Consider the following 21,444-nt stretch of genomic DNA (forward strand, 5'->3'; position numbering starts at 1 on the left):
AAATGGTTCAGGACTTGTGACATTCAAGAATCAGTGATATTTGCAGTTTTTGAGATTTGTTTTTCTAATTTTTGCTACATTAATGGGATTCTCTTCTTCTCTTTCCCTTTACAATCACATGCCTGTTACGCTTGCTACATATAAACATGTATACATTGTATTTTTGCCGTCGGCAGCAAATATTTTTTCATCGTTCATTGTGAATTCCAGGAAAGAGGTGCTCATCAGTTGTTTCAGTAAATGCCTCCAAATAACATATGCTTATGTTTAAGACACAAAAACCTTCTCTCAGGCATAGAAATTGTAATTGTTCTCTGCAGGGAGCAAAAGAAGAAGCAGTGTGGTGCTGTTTGTTTGGCACTTCCTGCTGACACGTCGGTTCTTTTTAACCTCGTTGCATGTGCTGCACAAGCAGAAGAACTCAAAGCTGTTCTCTAATGTCTTTTGTGGCTCTAAAGGGATGTTACCTAAACCCTGACGAAGGAAGTCATTGACTGATCACCATGGGAGACTATGGAAAATGAAGGAACGAGCTTGCATTTAGATTTTTGGACAGGGACTAAAAAGATATACCTGCTGCTGAGCCTGTGATGTTGACCAGTCATTTGAAACTTTCCAAATAGATTTAAAAAGTAACAATTTAAAAGAATCATCATTATTAAACAATAAACAGAGAATTGACAACCAATCATTATGTTTATTGGTGCTATTTTGATATTAGTTTCTGATAGATATAATGCTATTTTATGTATTTGTTAATGATGATTAAATGTGGCAATAATAAAAGTTGAATTGCTGCTCTTTCTAAGGGTGTTAAATTAGTGCAGTGATAGAGAAACCCTTACCTCCTGCTCCTCACACACGGGTGCTTGGACAGGACCTTGGTGTCACATTTTAGCACACTTGCTACTCATAACATAATTTTTCCATGTGCAGGATTAGGGTAGTAATGGCATAACCCAAAACCTGAACATCGAGAAAAGCGGGAAATCAACTGTGTTATTAACTGCATTCATTTTAGCCCACTTTTTTTTTTAACTTACACACTTTTTTAAAGCAAGTATTATAAACATTAGACTCATTTTTATGACAGCCATCCAAATGCATCTTAACCCTTTACAGAGTTTTTTAAACACCAGTTTCAGCTTGCTCCATTAATCTGATAAACTTCAATTATTAACCAATTAGTAAAGATTAATAATCCTACTGTAATAATTTAACTGAGAGTTAGACTGTTTAATTAAGTTGAATTAATGAAGTGTCATAAATAATAACAGTGATGAATCACAGTGAGAATGATGCTTTGATACAATACACTGCAATCCTGCCTGTTCCAATTGACTCTTGCTGAGCCCTTTAATGCACAACACCCCCCCCCCCTTCTCTTTTGTTATACATTCCCTGTCATCTTTCAATTATCCACATTCAAAATGAAGGTAAAATGACTCACAGACTGCTTTTCCGAAATGGGAATTAAAATGAGGCATTTAGATATAATGTCTATCGGCATAAGTGGCAGTTTTAAGTTATATAACATGATCTGACCAATAAAACAAATGTGCCGACTACTCTTCGAGACCACTTACAACACCACAGTAGTCCACAGCATACACAGTGGCTTGTTAATAGTGCTGTGATGATAGTTGTGGCACATTTTGAACAGAATCTTAAATTCTGAGGAAAATGGAAACAAGAATAATGACATCTGCCCACATCAGCAGTGGAAACAACCATTGTTTCTGAAAGTATGTTGCTTACTGCTTTTAAAGTGTACCCAGAGGACCAGTAAAGCACCCAGCATAGTCCAGCTACCACAACCACAGCTAGGAGGAGAAGCCTTAGTGACAAACTGCAACAGCGTGTTTGTGTTTTTGACCGGAAGAAAAAATAAATAAAAGAAAGAGAAAGAGGAGACTGCGGGGAGCATTTAGGAGGGAACAGTGTGCTTCTGAGTGTCAGGGCCTTCACTGGCCCTGAGGCCAACAATCTCTCTCTTCACTTTCTCTTCACCCCACTCTTCCCAACCCCCCACCCCCACCCCACCTCTTGCTCTGTGATTTATGTCTAATTACAGTGCAAACCGCAGCAGCCGTCAAGTTCGGATGGGGTGAGGCACAGACATGCCCCATCACCTGAGAGCAGCAACTTACTAGTTCTGCTGCAAAATACAGCTGCAATTTTCCCTTCAACCTAATCTCCCTGACGCTGGCTCTAGAAACATATTTGTGTGACAACAAGACACTGCACAGACCTCCTGCCAAACATAAGTGGGCTCGAATTACTGACAGAATGTAGAGAAAGTATATTCATTAAGCCAGATTAGTTACAGTTAAATGGTTTTTGCTCTTCTCATTGAGCCACTGATATCATTTGAACAAAAGATACAATAATAGACAGAATAATGCACATAGCATCATCTAACTTGTCGTGAAACAACAATCCTTACTCCAGCAGCTGATAAACTGCATCTAAAACTCTCAATCGGATCCCACACAAAAGGGAAATGTGCTGTTTCTGTTGCTATGAGTTATGGGAAAAGATGCCCGTGAATTTTCGCTGCCTGCTCTTCTTTGCACTGTATATGTATGCGGATGTCTATGACATGCCGGGCATTGTCAGCGTACAGAATGCCCTCTTTGGCAGCCCCCTCGGTGAAACAGCACAGAAAGTCAAGGAAAAGAAAGGAAAGCGAGGAAGAAGGCGAGAAAGTGCCCACATGAGTGTGACATAGGGCTGCTGGACTCATTTGCTCACCATGACAACCATGCAGAGTGGAGGCGGAGGGCCGGGGGACCCCTGGCTTTCCGGGCCAGTACAATACGGAGAGGCACGGCTGTCTTAACCCCGGTGACATCCCCGTTGTCAGCGGGTCAAATGCTTGAATATCAATGAACTGACTCCGTGCCCCTTGTAGTGGTCCTCAAAACTGTCCAGTTCACATAAGAAGCTCTCGCTGTTCTCTCTGACCTCTCCTGACCTGCTTCCAGCCTCTTGCTGCATTCACACTTACACCACAGGGTTAAACAACACTTAATCAACACACACGTGCATTGCTGCTTCCAGTTTATTTCTTGTCTGCTAGAGTAATTCCCAACCAGTTTGATTCCCAACCAGTAACTGGCAATGAAATTACCTCTGTAGCTTAATGCTATATAGAAAATATGTGCTAAAATAACTAATTTCAGCATTAACGGTGAATATATTTATTTAAAACTATATTTATATGAATTAAATCTGGCTTACACACACTGATTACACAGTAAAAGTTAGTAAGTGTAAAGAAATGTCTAATGATCTTAGAGAAGCAATTGTTGCCGCCCATCAATCTGGGAAGTGTTAAGTAAGGCAATTTCCAAACAACCTGAAGTTCATCATTCTACAGTGAGAAAGTGGAAAAGCATTCAAGACAGCTGCTAATCTTCCCAGGCGTAAACATGCCAGCAAAGTCACACCAGCATCAAGGTGATCAAAGAAACTGGAAAAAACCCAAGCATGGTGGTAGCAGGGTGATGATTCAGGCTTGTTTTACAGCAGCGACACCCGAGTCAAAGTTCAGACCTTAACCAGACTGAAACGCTGTGAAAGGAGCTTAAAAGAGCTGTGGATAAACAAATGACTGCAAACCTGAGTGAACCAAATCACTGAGATGTGACACACTGATAAAAACAAACAGAAAATGATTCATTAAAGTGATTGCTGCTGAAAGTGGTTCGACAAGCTACTAAATCATGGAGTGTACTTAGTTTTTCACAGGACTGCATATGATTCTGTGAAAGCTTTTTTTTTTTTTGTTACATGACCGTACAGGAACATCTATGAACATCTGTTACTTTGTTGCCTAAGGTGTTGTCAGGTTGTCGATGAACTCTGTAGGTACCAGCCAGGCTCTAAATCACTTTGTGTTTTTGCAATAAAAAAGCATTTAAGTTCCATCTATGTTGAAGTTACTGTCAGTGACATGATGGAAGTGTTTCATATCAGCCAGTAATGACTGGGTTACCTGAGCTAGGAGTTAACAACCAAAACCATAGAAGGGGCTAAACTATGAAACTATGACAGAAAAAGCCAAAAATCCAAGGAAAACAAAAGAATCTTCACCATTAAAAGTGTGCTTATGATTACTATTAGTTTAAGAAAAAGACTAAATGTATGTACTGTACGTTTGGTTAGAAAGTAAGTAAGCGGGCGCTGGGTTAGCTCAGTGTGTTGAGTGGGCGAACACGTGCCATATGACTGACAGTGGCCAGCCTGCGTTCGAGTTTGAACTGTGGCCCTTTGCTGCATGCCTTCCTCCTTCTCTCTCTGCCCTTGCATTCCTGTCTTATCTTCATTGTGTCTATCAAATAAAGCGGAAAAAGCCCAAAAAATAAGGAAAAACTGAATTTTGGCTGAAATGAAAACTATAGTGTATAATCTGTCTAGAAGTCGGAAATTAATTTTCCTAACTGGCCACATGAGAAACTGGGGCTCTTATGTCCCTAAAAAAGCTGGACACTAAGCTTATCATTGCGCCCTACACAACAGTAAAGGCTGGCCTAAAGGACAGCACAGAGGCTCTATACATGGCAGCACAAGAACAAACTCCAAGCCACAGATCCATAGAGACAGGAGTCCATACCATAGCAGGCAGGACCCAAGTTGCAGACTGTGCAAAGGTGCCCCAGAGACGATCCAGCATATAGTAGCAATATGTAAGATGCAAGCTGGAACCGTTTTAACTGAGAGCCCTAACCAAGTGGTTGGGACAGTGTACAGGAACATCTGTGCCACATATGGATGAGAAGTCATCAAGTCCCGATGGGAAACATGATTAAAGGTGGTTGAGAACAACAGGGTTAAGATCTGGTGGGTCTTTGAGCTTCAGACAGATAAGCAGCCGTTGGCCAACCAACCAGACATAGTGGTGGTTGACAAGGAGCAGAAGACTGCAGCTGTGATAGATGTGGCAATCCCAGCAGACAGCCACACCAGGAACAAGGAGCATGAGAAGTACAGGAGCATTAGGAGCTATAAAAGCCAAACTGGAAGAGTAACTCCAGCAGATTCCAGATACAACATCGGAGGTCGTTGTCCAGAAGAGTGTATTCCCAGGAACAGATACTGTGCAGAACCATCAACCCCCTCCCGGGCACTGGCATAGGACCCGAGCTTGAGGATCACATACATACCACTCCCCATCCCCCAACATAAATATACACGCACATCCACAATATGTGGTTTTATCTTGTATTCATTAACATTCATGTTCAGTTGTTATTAAAAAAGACATGATGGATAGAGTAAATGAACGGGTGCTTGAGCTCATCGGATAGAATCGGGTGGGTGGATCAGACAGAAGTCATCGGACACAGCAGAGCCAGAGGAAATCATTTTGTCTGTAGAGAGCTTATGCAAACAAAAGCAGTTTTCAGAATACATGAGCAAATTCAAAGCAGGGTTTCTACAGCAGCTGCACCCATAGTGTCAATCTACAGCTAGCTGCGCATTTTCTGTTTAACAGAACACATTGTTGTCTTCCACACTGCTCCCTTTTCTGTCTTGAAGGACAGAGGAACAGAAGCTTGTCTTTTGTACTAGCCATGCCGTTTGTGATGTGAGGCAATGATCAAACAGAGAACTGAATTTAGTTCTTCATTTCTTTGTGCACCGCGTTGTGAACGATAGTAAACAGGCCGGGCAGGTGTCGTGCAGTAAATATGCAGACACATAGTTTCCGTGCATTTGTCAAACCAGTTTACCACAGCGTGAGATGGTTTGGGCTGGAGCCTGTCTCCTGACAGCTGTTTTATGGGCTAGAATCAGTTTTTTATTTGGCCATGGAAATGTTGGCTTTGCTCACATCTGCTCTCAAACACTCTGACATGAAGAATGGATCCTTTTTGGAAATCCTTCTATCCCAGTGTACCTAAAAATACAAGCACATTTTATTCAAGTGTTGACAAGTTTATTGATATAAACACAGCTTGAGCATCCTTAAGTCTAACTTTAAAAGGTCAGAAAATACATTTAAGGTATGAAAAAAGATCTTAAGTCATAAAGTCACGATATCAACAAAGACAGCAGGGGGTCAGCAGTGTTTTAAACAAGTTGCAACATACAGATTAGCCTCTTAAATAGGTCATTATTTTCAATTTAGGCCTGATAAGTGGGTCCTGACCTCTTCTCTGGGTACATTAGCTGCTGCAGCCATCACTCTCATTACTATTATCAGGACCAGACAATCTGGCCTGCAACCAGTGTCCAGGAAACCCAAGATTCCTTTGCCAATGCTACGGCTTGATTGCTCAAAGGAACACATGTACCGGTATCAGATACAGTTGCAATAACCAACAATAAAGTCGTTTATCATCTCCTCAACTGTTCCTCGGTACTTATCCCAAATTGCTTCCAGTCCTGTCACTGCGTAAAGCAAGCTGGGAGCAAAATGGGACATTGCTTTGGAAAACTGTAGACCAACACATGTTATGCGTTGTGCATGCCCATTCATATTAACTTGATGCTCCAAGAAGAAAAAGGGATTTTTGGCCAGAGCAAAGAAAACTTGGGCAAAAACCTGAACAGAAAAAAACAAAAAAACAAAACACAAGCAAGCTAACAAACAGCACAGCCGCGCTCTCCTGTAGTTTAATACTTTGAATTGCAAATCAGTGGGTACAAAATTCCATGAAAAACGTTTTGTTTATGTCTTCCTGTTGTTGTTATGCATTCATAGATTACAAAGTCCAGAGCAGCTTCTTGTCTGGTGGAGTGTATCTAAGTTAGCGTAGCATTACTTATGCAGTTCAGTGTAATTCTGATGTATTTAGTCAGGCTATGCTAATAGTATTATATTGGAAGAGCGTCAAAAAGGATGTTTAATAAAGCAGCAACCCAATAAACAGCACCACTTATATAAACTGCTTTTTGAGACATTTTTCCGGTATACATTTCTATCTTTAAGATTGTCATCGTAGCTCTACAATAGAGTGTTTTTAGTCTACTTTTACACCAGTAAAACATCTACTTCTGCATGGACCAAATCCGCATGTCAGCTGACATCTAGATGATTTAAGGGCACTGAGATGTACACAGATGAATATGAAATACAGCATATAATTCATTTTCAGTCATCAGTTAAAACAGGCAGCCCTTATAGTCAAGTGGTCGGGGTACAATAATATTGAGGTTCTTCTGGAATTTGCAGTATGGCCTTTAACTTTATCAGTAAGCCAAATCAAACTATTGCTAATCTGCTGTTTGATCTGCATTAAAAACCAAACTACATCTCGCCTTGTTGCCATCTTTTGCATGGAGTTAATATTAAAATAGTCACATGCCTGCCTGAAGTATATTCCGCCAACAGGACGGGGATATTATTTCCCAGTTTATGTGACAGTTGATTGTGTAGTTTGCTTTCATGTTCTCCCCCTCTGTGCCATCTTTCTTTGTTAAGTTTGCTGAGAGTGTCTTTGAACCACAGGCATTTTCTCTCAGCGGTGTTCATGAGCCCTGCCAGATCCATCATCATCCCTCTCCCTCTGCCTCTCCCTCTATAGCTCCTATACTGTCTGTAAACTCGCGCGCATGTAAATACATACACATGTCGGCAGCCTCCCGCTGTGCCTGTTCTCTCTACTCCTCCATCAATCCTGTCACTGCCATCATAACATCTCTGAAAAATGCCCCTACATGTGATGAATGCACACAGGGTTGCTCCCATACATAGTTGCAAAGAAATATAGCAGTGACCTCGTACGAAGGAGAGCCGGCCCATTCTGGTGTTTTGCTGTGTTTTAGAGTTATCTGAGCTCGTAGCAGCGTGGATTACGAAGGTGGCATATTAAAGTCTGCTGCTTAGACACCGTGGCAAAACTTGCTTCCAGCTGACACCAGACTCTTGCCTTCTCAGTCACGTTGCAAGCCCATGGGTGTCACCGCACTCGTGAAGCAGCTCGCTTTCATCTGATTGTTTTGTGTCGAATGTTGCATATCCGTTGTTGCCATAGCAGAGAACAAGTGCATCAATTCAACTTGCCAAAACACAAAGATATGACTGGTCATTTCTCTGTTAAAGCAATTTGCACATTAGGATTTTTCAGATTCTTGCTGAGAGTTCAATGAGGCGATTGCTACTGCCAATATCGATCAAAAATCCCTATGCAACTGTTATCCAATTTCCATATTTTTCACACTGCTTTTAGTGTATAATAGTTCCAGATGAATGCTTTAGCTCTCGTGAAACAAAAGTGAGTCTCGCTGTGAATGCAGTTCTGAGGGAATTTTTGATGAATAGCTGCAAGTTATTGGATTTCCCATCCCTTATATTGTTTGCCAGATATCATTGTGCATGCTTTCACATGCAACAAGCAAACAGGCAAAGTCTCTGGAAAAAAATAGACTCAAACTTAAGGGAGGAAGCTGGCATACAAAGCAGCACAATTGAAAAATAGCCCCGAGTTGCCATACTCTGGTCCTCAGAGGAAGTTTGCCACTGCCCTGCTTGCATATGCGGGGGGAGTGTCTGTTTGCACAGGTCTCTGTCAGTTAACACTAATCTGCCTGATCTCCACCTCAAAGTCACTCACTTCTCCACATGCAAATAAACATATTCAGTCCTCTTTCAAACCAAAGCTGTTATCAAACACTTGTTTGATCAGCAGAGGGCTTTTGAGGCAGTTCATTATGCATTTGAAGAAAAAGGGCCCTGCCCCCGCCTTACAAGGAGAGAACACATTGTTGCCAGGTTTTTATGTAATTACTCTCACCTTCAGTCGCGGCCTGGAAATAAGACTGGGATGTATGTGTGTGTGAGAGAGCTATTAGTGCTGCTCTTTGTTGCAGATTGGCCTTATATGCTGTACTCTACATTGCCCTAGTTTCTTTGCTGTATAGATCAACTCAGAACATGAAGCTCACCCACTCTTCCTCCAAACCAAAGCCCTTAGAACTCTGGATTTTTGTACCACAAGAACTTGAGGGATGATAGAGAGCTTTCATTGCATGCTATGATAATGCTTTGGTCTTTGAAACTTGCAGCTCTCTCTGTCTGTCTTTCTCTGTGCATTTTCCTTTTGTTTTGTTTAATCCAGTAACCCTCTGAGTTTCTTCTTCAAGAAGAAACAAGGCTGTTTCATTTGTCAACTTTTTTCAAAAAGATTCTGGTATAGCCAAAGGAGTCAGAACCCTCCAAAAAGAGACAGATTTACATCTAAAGTAGCTTTCTAATAAGAGAAACAAGAGCCTTGAGTGGGTTTGGGGCACTGGGAGCAGACGTGATGGCGGAAGCCCATTCTCCTCTGAGAAGCAGCCGAATTCCTTTGTGTGTATGCTGCATGCGTGCGCGTCACGTATGCGTCTAGGACACTGAGAGGCTAAACATTGCTTTCCAAATAGACAGGCCTGAACTAGTAAACAGGTGCTGCCGGAGCAGCTGAGGATGAAGACATGGGGCGTCTCCATAAAGCCTTGATCAAAGAGAAGTTGCCTGAGCCGCCAGTCATCCCAGCAACTTGATTTATGCCACTGTGTCAGAGTACTTTATGAGTGCTTGAAAAAACAGCGGATAATAGTGCATAAGTTCCTCTGTGGCCTTTCATACAGCTACAGCACAGAGTAGAAGGCGTCGCCACTTATTGAAACAAAAGCATAGGCTTCAGGTTTTGACTGGCGATGTTTACTTGACACTTTCCCTCTGAAGCTGAATCTGCCGTTGACACGCAGAGGACGCTTAATTGTCCTGTCATTTTGACTTTATGTTCGTAATACCACTCTTTTCTGCAAAGACACCTAACATCAGCTCAATTACAGAGTGTGAAAAGCTGAAAATCCTGGCTTGCTGGCAAACCAGTCAAATTAAATTAAATCAAATAATTATCAAAGGTTTGATGCAATTTCAACAACACTGATCACAAGCAAAAGCCCCCCTTTCCCCCCTCCCTTTTTTTTGTCAACACATCATAAACGCATGCCTGCTGCTATCGCCAGCACAGCACGGCAGAAAGAGTACGGAACAGGAAACGGATGGAGTATGTGGGTGACGGGATTCATCCTGGTGGAATTTTAAGATACGTGCATCTGAGATTCATCAGCTTTAGTCATGTGGCTGTGGCGGGATTCCCCGCTTGGTCAAATAAAACGCATCCTTGCAAGAAACAAGCATTCACTAGAGAACACCATGAGACATCAGTTGTTTCACTTTGGCAAGAGGCTGCCTGTGATGTGATGGAATGAGACTTTTAAAAACATTAATACAGTTCAGTGTGATTTCAAGAAATTTCTTGCCAGCATTACTATGCCCTTGCTCTGAGCAGGATTTTTTTTTCCCCTTTGAAGAGAGCAAAAGAAGAGAAGTGAAGCCTGCTTGGCTGAAGAAGCCCCGGAGGGGGGTGGTAACTGTCATTTTTATTTACAGCCTTCCCAGACACCTCCAGGGCTGTTATCCAGGTGGCCTCTGTTGAAGCTCTCAGAAGAACTCACACCTTTTTCGCAACTCAGAGTATCAATAGACACCGGCTGACTTTGATTCAGCCACATAGACTTTGTGAGTCATGTGCTTTTGACTGTTAAAACGGGTTGGGTTGACGCTGGAACTTGAATGCCCTGAGGGATAAAGCATTAATACACTTCTAAAACTTTATTAGACCAGAGAGGGCCCTCTAACATAGGATTTAAACTATTTTTTACTTCTATGGTACAGTCACAAAAAAACAAATATCTAAAAAAAAAAAAAAGGGTTGAAAGTGAGACTGAAAAAAGTGGAAATGGTTTTATACTCAAAACTATAGCTTTACCCTTATTTGTTGCCATCATCTCTCAGATTCATGTTTTCCCATTGCTACCACAGCAATGGGAAAACATGAATCTGAGGTTCAAGACTAGACTTGTGCATGCACCTTAATATTTTGACAATGGAAGGACACTAAACATCTCAGTATACGACAATGTATTCAGTTTGCTCACGCTTTAAAGAAAAAATAAATCGCCTCAGTCAATATGTAACTACTTCAAATCCTGACCAGCTGTGTCTTTAGAAACGTCACCGTGCCCTGCTGATAAGAAGAGAAGAGATGACAGATATTCTGTATTTTGGTTTGCAGCGGTGCTCTTTTCAAAGTCAAACCCTTCAAACAGTCTAATCCTGTCCTGAATGAGAGCTGGATTATTGTATAACCCTTTCATTGATGCGCACCGACACATGCACGCAGCGAGAAAGTGAGACGGAGAAGAAAAGAGAGAAAGAGAGAGATGAAGAAGGAAGACTAAAATAAAGTTCTATATTCACTTCAGCTGTGGCTGAAGAACCGGGCTTACATAAGCATGCAGCATAAAGACAGCGAGGAGTGCAGAAAATCATTAACACTGCAATCAAAGCGCTGATTCAAACCACTGATATTTGGTCCAATAAACATGGAGGTTAAACCGCTTGACTGCACCCGCTTTCGCTTTTCATCTTTAAAGAAAGCCACTAACAGTTACAAATGTAAACACAATCCCAATCCTAATGACAACATCTAAAGCCACCACATCAAGTTCTGAGGACACAATATTAATGATATCTGTGGGACAAAATATTGAAAACACTGAATAAATATGCCCATTAGTGACAGTGCTGCCTAACTGTAATGTTTTTATGACACTGACTGTGTTTTTTTTTTCTGCTGTTAGTCATCTTTAGCCACACATTTCAACTGTTTCCTCAAGAACGTTTAAAAACAAGAATCGGGACACAGCGACTCATTTCCACTCGACTTGTGCATCACTTCTCCTGTTCCCGCACTTATTAATTTACCTTTTTTCAGACGTGTTAATATATATTTTCCATAAGCACGATCAAATGCATGCGCACGATTTATGAGTTAATGTGGATCTCCCATAAGCTACTAACCTGCTAATAAAGAACTACAGATATATTTTTTGCTTAATTTTATATTCTTATAAAAATTCCAGATAGAATAGTCAAAACCTAGCTCTTAAGCACATATATAAATTAAGGTTAATGGTTTAAATGTTTAGTACGCATTAAAATTACTCCCTGTATATGATAGTGGGGGTAAAAAAGAACAACAAAAAAATCTCACAAGCTTAACGTGTCTCACGCCAACAGGGAGAACAACAGCACAGCAGCCACACAAAATTCCAGCTTTACAAACATTTAAAACTAGAACGTTTTATTACTTTTCTATAAAATCTCAACTTTTCAGAAATATATACAAATGTTCCCTTGTGCTATAAAACAGCAAAGAAAAAAAAAAACAGCATTTACAAATAACTTTTCTCAGTACTGAGTGCTTGATTAATTTATGGCATGGATTTGCCTCACAATGGGGCAGTTCTGAAGGTCTCGAGCGCCTTTCAGCAACTGCTCTCAGTCCAGTTTAAACATATATGGCACTGCATTGATTTCCATTAACAGAAAAAGCCTCCAAACACACCGGTCATCTCTCTGACTATTTGCCATTAATGTCTATGGGGTTCATCATGCATTGTCTGTAATCGGTCAACAACAGTACAAGTGTTGTTTTGGCTGTAATGAAAAACATCTATTGCACATTATTCAAGTAACCCCACTGCACATCCAAATGGTTTATTCCACTCTTTTTGTCTCTGGAACAATAACTTTTTTTTCCTCTAGGATAAGTGAATCCAGGAGTAGCAGATTTTTCTCAAACAAAGGCAGCTCTTGTTGTGTGACATGGCTCAAGACTGAACAAAACCCCCATGTTGTATTACCTTCGATGCATATTGCATAAATAAAACATGAAGCTTGATTCATTTGATGGCACTGATCATTAGAAGTCTTGTTTAGGGCTTTAAAAGTATTTTGGGGGTTTGCACAAAGAGAGTCAGCTCATACACATGTTGGAGGGGGGCGTGTGGGCTCGTATTTAGTGTTGGGCCCTTTGAGAGATGGGTGAGGTTTAATGTAAGGCCTGCTGCTGGTGAACACACTGGCAGCCTTCCGCCTCGTTCTCTTCTTTATCTTCCTGCTGAACACGTTCTGCCATGACTGCAGTGTCTTTGAGGTCCAGATCCACATGCCGCTGGTGATGCCCACCACCAGCAGCATGAAGATCTTCACCATGAAGATTTCGACAGCGGGGATAGAAGCCTTCATGATGCAGTCGTCGGACTCTAGCCCGCTGCTGCTGCATTTCTGCTCCCCTGCGAGAATGCGCCAGTAGTCCATGTTGAGCCTCTCGTAGAAATAGCAGGCGATGACGCAGGTGGCTGGGACAGTGTAGAGGACAGAGAAGACTCCGATGCGAACCATCAGCTTCTCAAGCTTGTCTGTGTTCTCTCCCTCGGTTTTCATAATCTTGCGGATGTGGAAGAGTGCAACAAAGCCGGACAGCAGAAATGAAGTGCCGATAATGAGATAGCAGGAGAGAGGAATGAGCACAAAACCTGTGAGAGCTTTAACATCCATGCTGCCCACGTAGCAGACGCCCGTCAGCTCGTCTCCGGCCACCTTCCTCATCACCAGTATCATGATTGTCTTTATGGCAGGGATGGCCCACGCTGCCAGATGGAAGTAGCTGCTGTTTGCTTCGATGGCCTCGTGACCCCATTTCTTCCCAGCAGCCAAGAACCACGTGAGGGTCAGGATAACCCACCAGAGGGAGCTGGCCATGCCAAAATAATACAGAATGAGGAACACAATAGTGCAGCCTGTGCTCTCCAGACCCTCCTGGATAATATATTGGACCCCGTTGTCTCTGTCGCAGGCTATTCTGTCAGCTCCCACAAAGAGCCGAATGAGGTAGCCCACAGAGTAAACACAGTAGGACATGGAGAGGAAGATGATTGGTCTCTCGGGGTATTTGAAACGCTGTGGGTCAATGAGGAAAGTGAGCACTGTGAAGGCGCTGGAGACAAAGCACAGGATGGACCAGATGGCCATCCACACCAGAGAGAACTGCTTGTCTCCCTGACTCCAGTACACATCCACTTTTGGGTAGCATTTGGGGGCACAGGACTCACTCTTCTCCACAAAGTGGAACTTGCCTGGGTTGCTGCACATCTGCTTGCTGCCACTGTCTTTAGGGTGAAGGTCCAGCCCACTCAGAGGCCGCTGCAGCCTGAAATCCGGAGGCTGGGTGTGGGAGACTTTGGGAGGTTCGTCCGAGCCATTGTTGGGCGCCTCCATGCAGAGGTTGTTTGGGTCATTTTTGGTAGGCAGACGTGAGCAGTCCAGAGACTCCGGCCAGGGGAAGTTAAAATGTTCCAGGATGGGAGAACATTTCAGCTTGACCTGCTCACACATAACTCTACACGCTGGAATGGGGTTTGACACCTGCTCCGTGCACATGGGAGCATACAGTGAGCAGAGGAAAAATCTGAGGTGGCTGTGACATCCAAACTGTATGAGGGTGGCAAACTCCTGCAGCTTTATCGCTGCCTCTTTTTGGTCATCATGGCCCATCAGATTTGGCATGCGAGTCATGTTGTAGCCAATGTCTTTACACTGAGGGATGGTGATGTGCTGACATCTCCCCTCTCCTGACCAGTCAGGATCTATTGAGCTTATGGCTGAGCCCCTACTGCTCAACAGCAGCAGCACCAGCGCATAGATAAGGCTCACTTTAACAGCTGAACACATTGTGTTGTTTTAATAGAGGCAAAAAAACAGCTAAATGTTCACCAAAACCTCAGACACACAAGTTTCTTTCATTAAAAAAGTGAGCGATGAATCCAGGCTGGCGATGGCGGTTATTGGATCAATGTGGAGAAACTTACTCAGCTCTCCGTAGCAGGACCATCGCTTCCTCACTTTAAAAACTGCAGATTTAAAATATCAAAGATAAATCCCGCGACGGTCCGAACACGGTTCCTCGCTGGAAGTGTGCCGTCTGGTCCATGCTTTCAGTTTGCGGCTTCGGTGCAGCAGCTACTTGTTCCGTCTCCTGCGCTGTGAATATCAGTCTGCTGTGCGTAAAAGAGAATTTCTTTGTGCCCCGATGTGTTCCCCTCTTGTTTCCAAAAGTCTCACCGGCTCGCCTTTACGCTCCATGGCACTTTCCGAGAGTCTCTCTCTCTCTGTGGCAGATTTCAGTCATTGTGTGACAACTTTAAAAAACAAAAACAAACAATCTCCCTCCAGCTCTTTATCCGACGGTCATGGCTGCTCGCAAGGCAACGGGGACAAATAAGCAGTCAGCAAAACAAGTCGAACACATATCGGTCTCTATAAATGTGTCCCAGAAACGCAGGATTATGCTCCCTCTGTAAGTAGGCAGTTGATGCTTTTGGTGGCAGTGCTCGTCTGAGCTGGTCGGAGCCTCCGTCCCGGTCTAACCTGCCAAAAGATCCGCCTTCAAAGACAGCTAATTTGCATAAGAAAGCTGACACTGACACGCGGATTATTTTCAGATCGTGCGGAACAGCTTGTTCATTACAGCGCTTTCAAAGGCTCGCAGCAAACTTCCTTCTCTCTGTTTGTTTGTGCTCAGCCACAAACTTCGAGGCGCATTTTAAGAGAATCACCAAAAATATTGCGCAATATGGCTCACGGCCGCACTGGTCCACCAAAAGCAGCCACGGTTCATATTCCAATTGCATTTAGTTAAAAATAAAAATAAAATGCAAGTGTAGATAATGTTTTCCTTTAACTTTTTTCGCATTTAATTCTTTCCCTTTGCAAATATTTACAATATATATCAATTTTGATAAACGATGGAAAAATTTTTATATTTATTTAACACCATTTAAGACTTTTAAAATTCTCAATCTAATTCTATACTATAAATCTAAAAGTCTCAATCAGATATCAAACATCAATAGATGTTTTTTAATAAGTGTTTGATGTAATCTAGGCAACAACAGTCATGCTCTCAAATCTATTAAATAATAAGGTAGTAGATTATCCTATGGTTGTAGTACAACCATGCAACCAAGTACAGCAAATCACAGGCTAAGTAAGCTGTAGTCAGTTTGGAGATTCTGAGTTATTAATACTTAAATTTAAGCTGCATTTTAATATTGCAGCTTTTCCAAAGGGATCTAACTGTACTGTTTTATATGACTTTTACACTCAAACGGTATCATATTTTATCTGTTCCAAAGTACTACACGTTAGGGGAGAGCACAGTGGCCTCACATTCATTTTAAAGTATTCATTTAAAGTACTATTAGGCCTTTTCAACTCCGTATAAGTTCAGAGTACAGAGAATTAAATCAGAATCCTCTCGGTTTTTAGAGCCAAGTTTCCAAACCAGTAACATGAAGAATAGAACAAACCAACCAAAATGTTACAGATGTATTCTTTTAACTGTGAAAGAAAGGAATCTGACTGCATTGTGTCGCAATCATCTCTGGGCAGTCTTTAACAAACAACAAAACACTCATGAAGAAAAGCCAAAACACACAAGGATAATGGTAAAAGTACGTCCAGTTTTGGGAGCTGTTTAGGATTCAGCAGTACAAGAATCTGGGTGCTCTGGCCAACGTTGCAAACGCATAATTCAACAATACCTCGCAGACATTTCCTGCCTTTTTTCCAATGAAGGAAGCCATTCTGCAAACAAATAAGAAGGTCAAATTCCTTTTGGATCTGTGGTCCTAAAGTGGTGCCATTGTTCTATTGTCAAGCTTACAGAGGTACACTTGCAGCAGTAAATAAATTTACTGTTTAACGTCTCCTACAGCGACACTTCCATTCTCACCAGATCAGGTCAATTTCAGCTTTTTTTTAAAAATCTTTTTTTTTTGGATGCTAATTTCTTCCATCACATTTCAATGCAAGCAAAACTGAAACGTTAAAGAGTAAATATTAGGTTGCTGTCCCAGACAAATATCTGAAAATAATTTGGTATGGATAAACCACTGGGCATTTCAACTTCTGTGCACTTTGCTTGTTCTTGCTTTCTCTGATGGTTTCCTGCAGGTGCACCGGTTTCCTCCCACTCTTAAGACATGTGGATTGGCTGAACTGACCACTTTTTCCACAAATACAAATACACTGATGATCTGTTCAGTTTTCACCCTAGCTCTTGTGCTTGTTAAGCTCCAACTCCCTGTGATTCAGAGCAGTACAAGTGGAGAGAGGATTTGACCACACTTTGTTCTTTTCATTATGCAGGCTTGTTCTCTAAACTATCTGTTTAACTTTAGTGGTGCTATATGGCAGGATGTGATGGCACAAGGGACTTTCTGCCTGTTTTGTGTGTGTGTGTGTGTGTGTGTGTGCGTGCGTGCGTGTGTGTGCGTGCGTGCGTGCGTGTGTGTGTGTGTGTGTGTGTGTGTGTGTGAGAGAGAGAGAGAGAGAGAGATCCTCCAGGCTTTGCTCACACTACCTTGTAGTGGTAAGATTTATACTGAGGCCTGGCTATGGTCTCCACTGCGGGTGAAATGCTGATCACAAGTAAACAGGAGTGCTTTTAGTGCATTTTTACAAGTCACTAAAGTGCTTTTAGAAGTATTTCAGAAATGTGTCCGAGCAAGAGAAACCCGGCACCAGCGTGCCTAAATGGCTTAAGCCCAGCATATCTTAGTGGTGGCACTTCAGCTGTTAGTGCTCAGCGTGAGGAGCGAGAGCATAAATATGGGGTATGAATACACTTATGGACACAATACCCTCCTCCTATGCAGCACATGTGCTCCTCAGATTTCATGTATCCAGCTGTTAACATTTTAGGTGCTCCGGTCCTAAATGTGAGTATAAAATACTTGATGTTCACTTCACACACTGCTTATATGTGTGCCTTGTGATGTGTCCACAGCCTTTAGCTGCTTACGCTAGTTTCATTTCCTGACAGATATAATATTTCCAAAGGGGAAATCTTTAGTTAAAGTCATTCTGGCGGGAAACGAAGAATAATAATGGAAACCATTTTCCTTTGTAATACAGCAGCAGTCCCCCCCCCCCCCCCCCCCCTCTTTTCTTTTTAATATTCGGACCCCTCGCAAAGATAAGGACAACAGCTGACCTGCCTGCTCTACCCCTCCCACCCAACTAGAGCTCTATTAGTCTGCGGCTGATGCGCAGACGTAAAAAAATAAAAAGAGTTGACGGCTTTAATGTGAAGAATAATATAATATCTGCTTGCTCGCTGGGCCTGTTCTGCTCACCATTTACTGATCATCTGGCTTTTAGGAAACCTTGTCTGGCATTTTTGAAAGCAAATATCTGCCCTTATTTCCACTGCCTTTGGTGTAATGAAGCAGACAAGATAAAATTGTCACATAGTCTAATAAGAAGACACGGTCTGCTGGCTTGTTGTAATTCATCGCCTTTGTTCTGTTCTCGTCCCTGTCTTTCCTCCTGCCTCCTTCTCTTTAATGATTGTTTTGCTGGTCATGATGATATCTCTTTGAAAACGGGAAGAAAAAGAGAAGGAATCCGGCCTGTTCAGTCTTTAGCATCTGTCGCATCAGTAGCTACCACTGTCTCTTTTATGATCCTCCCCTCCCTCAGCATCCCCCCCCCACCTTTTTTTATATACCCCCTCCTATAACTGATTCCTACTCGCACAGTCTATTTCTCTCTCTCTCTCTCTCACACACACACACATGCACACACAGCAACTTTATCTCATCTCTGCAACCACAACAGTGCGACGAAGAAAAGCGGCACTGCTCCATCTCTGAGAAATCAGCAACTGTGAGATAATTCTGTAACTAATAAAGTGAAAGGGAGGGCCCTTTGATGGCTGAAGCTGAAAAGATATTTTATTTTTTGTGTGTGTGGGATTTGAGATGTGTGATTCTATGGAGCGAGCTCGCTCCCCTGCTGCTAGGCTCTGGCTGGAAGCTGGCCCCCCTCTGGCTAATGTTATGGAGAATCGGAGGAATTTTATGGCTGTCTTTTCCCTCAGCCCCCTTTTTTCTTTTGTTCCCCTTTGAAGAATGACTTTAGACATTTTATTTACATATTTAACAACGGATGAAAGAAATGAAGGGCGAGGAAGCAAAGCTCCTTGGGCTCTTAAGAGAATTTCGATCAGTAAAAATGAGTTGTACCTCGTGTCTTTTCTTTCTTTTTTTTTGCTTGCGTGGCTTCAAATTAGATAAAACACACAACTATAGTGGTGACATTTCTGAAACTGAGGCCATCACCTCTCTGATGAGAGTGTGCCCAAAGCTGACTCGCTATCAGCAAGAGCAATCACAGTATTTCAGTTAATTGCCGCGCTTAGCTGACTGGCATGCTGTTCCAACATGTGAGGTATGCTATGGGAGAGATGGGGGGACGTTTTAGACATGTTTGGCATTGTTGGCGGCGTTGAAAGGGCATGTTGATTAAACGTACGGGTGGGGTAGCCCTATAATCTTCTTAACCAAGGCCCTTCTGCTCTTTCAGAGGGCACAATAAGAAGAAACAACACACTCAGTTGGAGGTGAGACTATTTGTCCACATGCCCTGCACATTGTCCAAGGATCCTGTTCTCCCTCCTGATCGCACACATTCAGCATTTAGCTCAGGATGATCCTATTTATCAACATAATCTGTTATTTTCTCTCTTATTGCCACTTAACAATGTGTGAAGAGGCTGGTGCCAAAAACCAAAAAAGAAAAAAGAAAGAAAAGAAAAATGATGGGAAAGCTATGGCATCTGGGCAAAGACAGTAGTAAAACAATTAAATTAAAAAAATAAAGCAGTGTTTGAATATCAAAGCAAAATCTCTGCCCAATCTCCGTTAAAAACATCTTCTGCTTGCAAAACTGCTCGCAGAGATAATCCGGTGTAATAATATACATGGTGTTTCTGTCCTGTTTAAAATGCTGGAGCTTTACTGAGAGCACGGGTTTCTGTAAAGGGTCAGACGTTTTGAGGAAACGCATATGAATCAAATAATTAATTATTGAAGATCCCTGTCAACATCAAAGCCTCCAGTATTCTTTGCTCATATGGTTTAAATAGTCTGATAAAGTAACTTATTAATGAGGACTAATTTGTTTCGTGCTTTTTTTTAAATTTTATTTTGCTTTGCTCAATTAAAACCTGCTTTGCTTCACTGCTGTCATTTATGGGCAGAGCTAAACCAGTTGAAGGTTAACCCTCTGACCTCATTGTTTGTGTATTCTGGTTGATAAGAGGACGTCATTGCATAATTATAACCTTCCCAAGTGTTTAGAGGGTAAATTAGCAATATGACTGGGAGAAGCTGTCAGCCAATCTGCAATAAACAGAGCTGTTGTAATGAATTTGGTTTGTTTTGAATCTTAATAACATCTGCGCCGAGGCTGCTTTGAGACGGCAGTATTAGTTTAGTGGGCTGTTCTTACATCATACCCTTTTATGTGGTGGTCGTTTAACCGCAAAGAGAAGCGGAAGGGAGGAAGTAGTAGTGGATGGAAGAGGAAAGGGGTGGGGGTTTGCTGGTGGAGCTTAAGATGAAGTAATGAACCAAAACAGATTCAAATATAAATGCTCGAAAAATGCATTTATATTTAAGAAAGTCACATCAGACCCAGCGGAGACGTTTGCGAGACTCAGTCGACTTTTTCTGTCAAGTTCTTAGAAACACAAAAGTGAATAAGATGCTATGGATGAAAGAGGAAGGGGGGGAAAATAAGTCAAAATGAGGGTAAACATTTTCTTGGGTGCATCGGTGAAGGACACTAATGGCAATATTATTACCCAAGGTCCTTGTGGGGGCACTTGAGTGTGAATTGCTAATCAGGAAGGGCTTCTCTGGTCTAATCCCTCTTTGAGTGGCCGGCCTGGAATCAGCACGTCTGGGGAGACTCCCCACTGCTTCTGGCTCTGGAGGCTCCATTCAATAGCGTAGCCCTCCTGTCCCATTCCCACAGTCCCCTCACACTGTGCAGAGCTGCCATGCATGTGCGCGCACACACATGTGCACAAACCTACACAAACGCACATCCTCCTCTAACCAAATTAGATTAGACCCTTCCCTTTCTCCCCAGCAAGGCGCTGGTCTTTTCTCTGCCTGGTCATTTATCCTAGCCCTTTTGTCTCTGCTTCATAAAAGAGAAACAAATTCCCAAACAACTCCCCGCCTAAGAATTCACTGGTTTGGAAAAGGATGAGGGAAGGGCAGACATCTTTAGCGGACCTTAGGTGATGCTATAATATCACCGACCCTTTGGTGTGTCAGCTCTAATGATGTGTGTGTGTGTGGGGAGGGGGGGTGAACAGAAGTCTGGCAGTGCGGTTGGCAGAGCAGTGAGAACAACGCCAGCTGTGCATCATGTCAACCTGTTACCCCACAAAAACATTGACAGCAACACTAAGGATCTCTTTATTGTGCCCCCTCGCTAACATTGTCCAGCATTTGCTCAGCTCGGCCGTAAATCCTCCCTGACTAGAATAGATAAAATTCACTTGGCGAACGGTCTGCACAAGATGTGCACCAGTGTGTCCGAGTCCTCCAGTATTAGTTGTTTTGATTCCTTGTATCTCTATTCCTTGTAAACCAGTAATGGACACTGACGCATATAGGCAAAATAAAGGCCTCAGTTGAAAGGGTCTTTTGTAAGAAAGCCCTGGTGGAAGCTTATTC

At 42.4% G+C, this 21,444-nt stretch overlaps 1 protein-coding gene across 1 annotated transcript; it reads right to left on the minus strand.

Annotated features, from left to right (window-relative positions):
* Positions 1-12,112: 12,112 nt before the first annotated feature.
* fzd10 (frizzled class receptor 10) lies at positions 12,113-15,251 on the minus strand. The gene has a single exon (XM_085293770.1). The coding sequence runs from the start codon at positions 14,576-14,578 to the stop codon at positions 12,827-12,829; it is 1,752 nt and encodes a 583-aa protein (XP_085149896.1). The 5' UTR covers positions 14,579-15,251; the 3' UTR covers positions 12,113-12,826.
* Positions 15,252-21,444: the final 6,193 nt, after the last annotated feature.

This window comes from Mchenga conophoros, linkage group LG12, assembly GCF_057382185.1.
Source record: "Mchenga conophoros isolate Kocher_MC1m ecotype Shallow Benthic linkage group LG12, M_conophoros_male_GT1.1, whole genome shotgun sequence".
Classification (NCBI taxonomy): domain Eukaryota; kingdom Metazoa; phylum Chordata; class Actinopteri; order Cichliformes; family Cichlidae; genus Mchenga; species Mchenga conophoros.

Bases quoted from the DNA above. Each gene is read 5' to 3' on its own strand.
- fzd10 (XM_085293770.1), bottom strand. From the start codon at position 14,578: ATGTGTTCAGCTGTTAAAGTGAGCCTTATCTATGCGCTGGTGCTGCTG.